The sequence below is a fragment of the Saccostrea echinata genome, unplaced genomic scaffold, assembly GCF_033153115.1.
Source record: "Saccostrea echinata isolate AGI-Se365-2 ecotype Australia unplaced genomic scaffold, CSIRO_AGI_Sech_v1 ptg000062l, whole genome shotgun sequence".
NCBI lineage: Eukaryota > Metazoa > Mollusca > Bivalvia > Ostreida > Ostreidae > Saccostrea > Saccostrea echinata.
The window spans coordinates 5,571,950-5,580,000 of NW_026889811.1; the positions used below are offsets into that span (position 1 = coordinate 5,571,950).

The 8,051-nt window shown below is 34.3% G+C and overlaps 1 protein-coding gene across 1 annotated transcript in view; it reads right to left on the minus strand.

Moving 5' to 3' along the window:
* Positions 1-247: 247 nt before the first annotated feature.
* The window catches only part of LOC133175494 (all-trans-retinol 13,14-reductase-like), a 9,041-nt gene continuing 1,237 nt past the window's right edge, over positions 248-8,051 (minus strand). Inside the window, exons 2-12 of the mRNA XM_061310600.1 lie at positions 6,512-6,694; positions 5,988-6,097; positions 5,596-5,733; positions 4,168-4,372; positions 3,585-3,779; positions 3,338-3,457; positions 2,841-2,961; positions 2,234-2,364; positions 1,798-1,964; positions 698-857; positions 248-576 (exon numbers count right to left, since the gene is read on the minus strand). Coding sequence (XP_061166584.1) covers positions 446-576; positions 698-857; positions 1,798-1,964; positions 2,234-2,364; positions 2,841-2,961; positions 3,338-3,457; positions 3,585-3,779; positions 4,168-4,372; positions 5,596-5,733; positions 5,988-6,097; positions 6,512-6,694 — 1,661 coding nt within the window. The 3' untranslated portion in view covers positions 248-445. The remainder of the gene's footprint in view (positions 577-697; positions 858-1,797; positions 1,965-2,233; positions 2,365-2,840; positions 2,962-3,337; positions 3,458-3,584; positions 3,780-4,167; positions 4,373-5,595; positions 5,734-5,987; positions 6,098-6,511; positions 6,695-8,051) is intronic.

Below are 8,051 nucleotides of genomic sequence, written 5' to 3' on the forward strand. Positions count from 1 at the left end.
ACATATTGAAATTCATTGAAAAAAGTATATAATATTATGTTCAAAATTATGGTAATACATGTAGTTGCTTTTCAATATACAAGTACATGTACATGTATCATTTAAAGTGGAGATTATGAAAGGGATCTAAAATAAGAACAATGTTCATGGTTTAAGTTACTAGCATCTACAAAATTACATGAAACAACAATTTTGAAGAATGTACATTGCAAATTAATACAAATTAAATGAAATAACAAACAACAACAAGAAGAAAAAAATGTATTTTGTGACTGTAACACATCTTAAAAAAAAATTACGAGATATTTTTTAAACATAAATGATTAGCACCACATATATGGACTGATTGGCAAGATCATTATTAACAATATTTATCAAAAGTTTTAATAGCTATACCCTGCAACACTAACGGCAAACAAAACTACATCATCTCAAAAGTCAAGATTTAAGCAGACTTCTTCAATTCTTTTTTGAGGGCCTCAAGGTCAAAATACAAGTTACGATGTAGAAGTTCTGAGGCACAAAGCAATCCCCCAAATAGGGCACCTGTCAACCCTGCTGACATGATATCTTGACCTGTTTAAATTAGGAAAGCAAAAAATCTGTTAGTTTCATTACTTGCTCTTTAGAAACTTAAGATAAAAGAAGGTTCATGTACACATGTATATGTACTACATCTACGTGTTTGTCACTTCACCTGTCAGGTAAAGGCCAGGAATGTCTGTCTTAGCTCTCAGCTGTATGGAAGCCTCTGGTAGAAACCTACGCATGTTGTGATCTAGCCCGTACATTTCTCCGTCTTGGAATCCCAGGTAGTATTTGTTACTCAGGGGTGTCCCTACATCAAAGTAATCCACCTAAAATATAAAATATAAACACTAATAAATGGTTCTCAGAACTACTGGCAAGGTAGCGCAGATTTTTTGTACCCCCCCCCCCCCCCCCCAATCAGTGTTCCACCTTAACCGTTTCCACAGGGTGATCCGCCCGCCCTTTCCCTACTGTCCCTGTGCCTTTTTAATAGTTTCTTTAGAATGAACCTGCACAAGAACTTTGACCTGTTTGCTCATCTAGGAAATATAGCTCAGATCAAGCATCCAAAGCATGTCTGGTTGTGTGCATGCACCCATAGATGCATCATATATGCAAGTTTATATTTATTTTAGAATAAACCTGCTCTAATAACTTAAAACCTGTTCATTTATTTGGAAAATGTAGGTCAAATCCAGAATCCAAAACAAATCTGGTAGTGTGCATCCCTAGTTACATTATCCCTGCAAGTTTGTTCCATGCTGGGCTAATACTTTGGGAATGAGACCTGCTCCAAAAACTTTAACCTGCTACAAAAACATTATACCCAGTCATTTTCATAGAAAATGTAGCAGATGAAACCAGACAAAACTAGATTCATGCAACTAGGATCAATATAGGCAAAGAAATTCTTCTTTAAAAAGTTGCTCCATAAGCTTTAACCTGGGATGCCGACAATGAGGGTATTACAAAAGTTCCCTCATTATCGTTCAGGTGAGCTACAAAGCAGAACAACACTAAATATTGCATGAGGATGATTTTTGCATTCAAAGAATCTTCACAGAATTAACCTCCACCAGAAATGTTTTTTGAATTACATTGTATAACATCATATATGATATGATACATTCAAACTATCAGTTTTTCTTATTTTCTGAAAGTTATCCACATGCAGAAGTTTCTGTGAATAAAATCTCGTAAATTTCCCTCGCATAATTTCCCATATCTCCAATATTTCAAACTGAATTGCTTACAAAAAGCACTCACCTTTCCCTCAATGTTGGGGTATAACTTAGTGCAGGTAGCCAGCATCTTCTTGCCAATGATGGTTTTGAGGTCCTCATATTCCTCCCCTCTGTGCTTAACTCGACCCTCCTCCCACTGTTTAAACCAGGAATACCTGGACAACGTAATCAACAAACAGGTGGACTTATCTGTCATAGAAAAAAAAGTTACCTATTATCATACAATGATCTATTGTTCATATAAATTAGCCATATTGCAGAACTGAAGAAATGAAGCAGATCATAAACAGGTCTGCAGGATATTTAAATACATGTACAATATATTACATTCCAAAATCATTTTTCTGATATACATATTGGAAATTTATTTGAAAAGTCATGTACACCAATTTTGATATACCGTCATATATTTCAATACCTTGTAGAGCAGCAGTCAATCATACATAAAACCAGAATACCTGGATGTCTGTCATGCCAAGTTGGATCTTTAGCTGAAGGAAAAGAAACAAACATCAGTGGAACATCAGCCTCCTTCAGTTTGTCCAGTGGTAATGCTAAATAATCTTCAAATGTCTGCTCTAAATTTGGGCTGCAAAATAAAACTAAATGTTATTTTATTTTAGAGGAATTTATATTTTGGCACAATCATTCACAAATACCATCAAAATATGACCTTAAAACATGTTATATTAATAGTTTAATACAGTCAAACCTTGTTATCATGAACTCATTTGAGTCAAGAAAAAACTTTGAGATATCCAAGGATTTGAAATACAGGTATTAAAATACATGTACACAAAGAAAATATAGTGGGGACTTTCAGGTCACTTCAACAATATATCCTTGGTGATAAAGATATCCATGTTGGAGATGACAAAGTTCACCTGTAGTGTACATACAACTAACTGATACTGCCCATTTTTGATTGCATACAACAGTCCCTAATCTCTGTTTGTGATGAATTTTAAAGGTGCTAAAATGGGTACACATACAGTACCACAGTAAAGATTTTCTCCTTTACACAAATGAGTCTGCTCATGATCAAGTTCCTGTGGAAGTTTTCACCTGTTAAAGCTCCAACAGTTATGAGCCTGAATCCCTAGTTCTTCTTTGTTCCCACGTAGACCAATAAAGACGGAAATGTAAGACAAACTATCTCCCACCTTATTAATCATCGGGTATATGCCTGAAAAAAAAAGAAAGAAAGCATTACAAAAATGCACATGTAAATACAGATATACATTTTTACCTCTTTTATTTCTTTTTTATTTTAATTAATTATTCATCTAAAATGTTCAAATGTTTAATTGCCTTGACTTTTACCGGCAAAAAACATTATGATTGTAGATAAAACTTTAGAGAGCTGAACTATTTGTATACAGGATACTAACAAATGCTATATGCTAGTTCCTTTAATTACTGCAAACATACTAGCCTAAGCTTCTGTACATGTATTTGTTTTTGTCATATATTGGCATGAACTTGAATTGTCTGATAAGAAGCAGTGTCTTAGGATCAAAGCTAAAATATGACTTAATTAAGTATGTTTGTAGTACACTTACAAGATTTTGTGGCAACTTCTTTGGGTAGCAGACGTAGAAATGTATTGGACACCCCTGCATCTGTTACAATTTGAGGGGCATATATTTCTACATTATCTTCACCTTTCTTGACCTTAACACCTAAAAATATAATTTAAATATTTGAATATAGGTTATTCTTAAATCAGTACAGCATGACAATTTCATCAAAATTACATTTTTATTTAATTGTTTTCAACATTGCTCATTAGAAACTTAATATTCTTACCAACTGCTCTGCCTGAATTTACGATGATCTCTGAAACAGGGGCATTGACAAGTACCTTGCCTCCCAAATCTTCAATGACTTGTACCATCTGGAATGGGATCTCACTTGGGCCTCCCCTTATATAGTGTGCTCCGTGGAAATAGTGTCGCATCACAGTGGAATGGAGTCCAAATGATGTTTTTGAAGGCACAACACCTTAAACAAACATTACTATATGGAGATAGGTTTAGCATTTGCAGGCAAATCTACAAAAATTGACATCCTAGTAAAACGTCACCCTTTATCAGACTTGAGTACGTACTAAGTATATTGAAATTGTAAAATTCAGAGCATGTGCCCTTTAAGGATCTCTCTTCTCTTGTAGTGTAGCTACATGTATGTGACACATCCAAATCACATGCACATGCAGCTCATAGACAATTAATACAACCAAATTGACCATAGAAAAATTGAAAATATTCAAAGACATGTAAATCAATCAACAGGACTATTCCTAATCTCTTCAAATTTGATCAAAAATATTTAAAAAATAACTACTGGTTAATCTGACTAGCAATTATTTAAAATTTCCTTTAATATTTACCATAATCTCCAAAGATGTATGAAAGTGTCCCTTTAAGTTCCTCATCATCAGTAAGATCATCAAGAACTTGTTTCAGAGTGATTTTCCCAAAGCGTACGTAGGACTTGAAGATCAAGTTCATTAATCCAGTAGAGACTAACAACCAGGCAACCCATTTTGGAACCAACTTCAGGACAAAGTATCCTTCAAAGAAGTTTCTGGACTCCTATAAAAATTTAAGATTTATACAGAGTCTTCCAGTGACATATAGAACACATTGTACTTGTAAATAATAGAGAATTCTTGATAATGAACAACATGTTTGTACATGTGGGTTGGATTTTTAAAATTAAAATATTAATGATGGTAAACTTTCACTTTTTAACTTTGATCTTTGAAAATTTTGCCCATTATTAACAGTAGCATCATAATGTAACAAGATATGTTTGTAAAACACTGATGCCCCTGAATGGCAGCTTATGGCGAATGTTAAAGTTTCTCAAACGCAATTCAAACTCCAAGGTCAAGAAATTAAAATTGTTGTTACACAAAGATGGGACCTGTGTCAATGGATATACCTGGTAAATATGAAAGCCAAAGCACCAATCATTCAAAAGTTATGGTCAAGGTTAATATTTTTTAAAAGTGGATCAGACTCCAAGGTCAAGGGATAAAAAATAATGGTATGCAGGTGAATACCTTGTCATAAGAAATATACATGCAAAATATAAATGCCCTAGCACCAACTGTTCAAAAGTCATGGCCATCAAGGTTAACATTTTTCAAAAGTAGGTCAAACTCCAAGGTCAAGGTCACAAGGTCAAAATTATTGGTATCCCAAGAAGGGTCTTGTCACAAAGAATACACCTCTGAAATTTGAAAGTCCTAGAACTAATTGTTCAAAAGTTATGGCCAAGTTTAAAGTTTTTTAAAAGTGGGTCAAACTCTAAGGTCAAGGTCAAAAAGTCAAAAATATTTACACCCATGGAAAGGTCCTGTCACAATGAATGTGCATGTGAAATATGAAAGCCCTAACACCAACTATTCAAAAGTTATGGTCAAGGTTAAAGTTGGGTAAATTTTTGCGGGTAAAACTCCAAGGTCAAGGTCAAGAGGTCAAATATGTTGGTACCCAAGGGAAGGTCTTGTCACAAGGAATAACATGTGAAATATGAAAGCCATAGCTCCAATTAATCAAAAGTTATGGACAATGTTACAGTTTTTGCAGACAAACAGACAGCTAGACAGACAGATAGACAGGGCAAAAACTAAATACTGCCGAATCTTTGATTACAGGGGCATAACTATCCATAGTTAGCATTAAAGAAATTAAAATTTATGTGCAACTATCCATGGTTAGAATTAAAGAAATTAAAATTTATGTACATAAACACTTTAGGTTAGAAGTCCAAACCTTTAATATTTAAACTGAATGCATTCAGAACCTACCCTGAGAAGCTTATAGAACTTTTCAATGGCATCTTTTTCTTTTGGGAAACATTTGATAAGGTTTTCCTTAGTTTTTTGCTCCCCTGTCATGAATGGATATTTCCTCACTTTTTCATGATTAGGATCCCCAATAGCAACCTGTAAAACACAGGAGATTTATATAATAACTGTAACCAGTCTGAATAAAGCCACCCCTCCCCCTTCCACTGTCTATCATATTAACATCATTCATTTAATACAGAATTATAGCATATTAACCCCTTGAATGAAAAGTGCACAGCCTAATAAAGAGCTAATATTAGCTAATTATACAAACATTTAAAGCATCATTTGAATTATTTTACAACACTGATAGTTTGGTTTGTATAATGTACTGTGATGTAAGTTCTTACAACATCATAAGCATCATCCATTCTGGGGTACTCCACTCTACCACCGGTCACTTGGTCCATCAACACCCGGTCATCATCATGTGGTTCCATCTTCCCAATGTAATGGACTCCTGGCAATAAAAACTGGTGATTCAGAAAGATTTTTGATTCAGTAAATAATGCTTTTTATTTGAAGGGAAATATTCAGAAACATAAAATGAGCTTGAATTTCATTATCTCAATTTATCAAATTTCACAATTCTTCACAGAGGTTCAACTAATAATTATACTGTATTAGCACTGTATTACATTAAAACATTCTATTAAGAACGAATGCCTAAGTAAGATATCAAGCCCGATGGTGTTTTTTTTTATATTTTCAAAATTTATTTGCGAATCTAGAAAGGGGGGTGTCAGGAAAGGACCCCCCTGGAATTTTTAGAGTTATTAGAAAGGCTTAAAAAAGAAAGTCTTAACCCCTCCCCCCCCCCCCCCCCCCCCCCCCAGTCACACACACACACATTGCCTACATATTTCCGACATACCTGTATCAAATTCAAATCCTTTATCATGGAAGGTATGACAGCAGCCTCCAGCTTGATCATGCTGCTCAAGGACCAGGACTTTCTTCCCTGCACGAGCAAGCAGTACCCCCACACTCATTCCTCCCATACCACTCCCAATGATGACTGTGTCCAAGTTTGTTGGAACTTTGCTGGCCTTGAACCCTACAAAATGTAAAAACTCTCTTTCAGACTTGACATGAAATTGATTTAATTGATATTATTGTACAATATTAACACAAGTAGCACATAATCTTTCTAGAAAAAAAGAGTTTTGCAAAATTGTTTTATGCTTAACATATGGTGAAAGTAAAAGCCTCAGTCACTCATTCCTGATTCAAGCCAAGATTATCCATGACTATGTGCCATCTAATGAATCGGGTAACTTCACGGTAAAAATGGGTCATTGCAAACTATTGAGTCTATTCTTACGGTGAGGCTACAATCTTTCTAGGCACCATTATAGTTTGACAGAATCATGTACCGGTATTACAAATCAAAACTGTAGATCACTAATTTTCAAGATACCTTATTTTTATCATATTGTTGTTTGATATTTATAAGTGTAAAAAAAAAAAAAAATCAGGAATTTTGCGTATTGTTCTATATAATATATGTATATATTACAGTTATATGTGCAAATGAAATTTTCCCAAGCAGATGGTCTCACATAATTACATTTAAAAAATTTCTGCATGAAAAGCAATTTACATATAACATTTTATCCCGTTTCCCATTGACTTCCATACACACTTATATATGGTAACATAACATTCTTCAAGGATGGAGTACAATCATTCAAGGTAAGATTCAGGGCAACTGGGCTAAGGTTATGAACATCTTGCTATGTTTATGTACGACTTTCCTAAGTTTGATCATGAAATGAAGACGTCAAAAAAAAGCCCTGGTAAACCATTCCCTGCTCCCTCCTGTCGAGTTCACCAGTCATGATCTAACAAGGTTGCACACATTTTGTCCATGTTATGAACAGTCATGTTTGTTTTTAGCAGCATCAAAAAGTCTTGAAGGTTGCCGAATTTGATTGGCTTTTGCCCATCAGTCAGGGTAAGCTTACAATTCATCAGGTTTCAACACAATCATTTCTACATTCTCCCAAGATGAAATATGTTAAACCAAATCGTTAGTGGTCACGAAGCCTCATCAGGACAGTGTGACTGGGCTTTAACTTTAAAGTCAACTCCTTATTTTTCATTAACCTCAATATATGTCCTTGACCCCATTAGCTTGTTAAATACTGTATGACATCTATTTAAAAAAATGTGTTTAGTTAAAAGCACATGTACAAAGTAGCAATATATCTTGGAAATTAAGCAGACCTTTAAATATTTTGATGAAAACATCAGACTGTACATAAAATGTACAGTGGAGTGAAAGAAAAATATACTGATTGGTATTCAGTTATGTGTATCAGTGAAAGATAAAGGTGTACAATTTTAGTCAAAATTTAAAACTGATATTGCACTGAAATTGTCTACAAATTAAATATGTACCTTAGATAAAA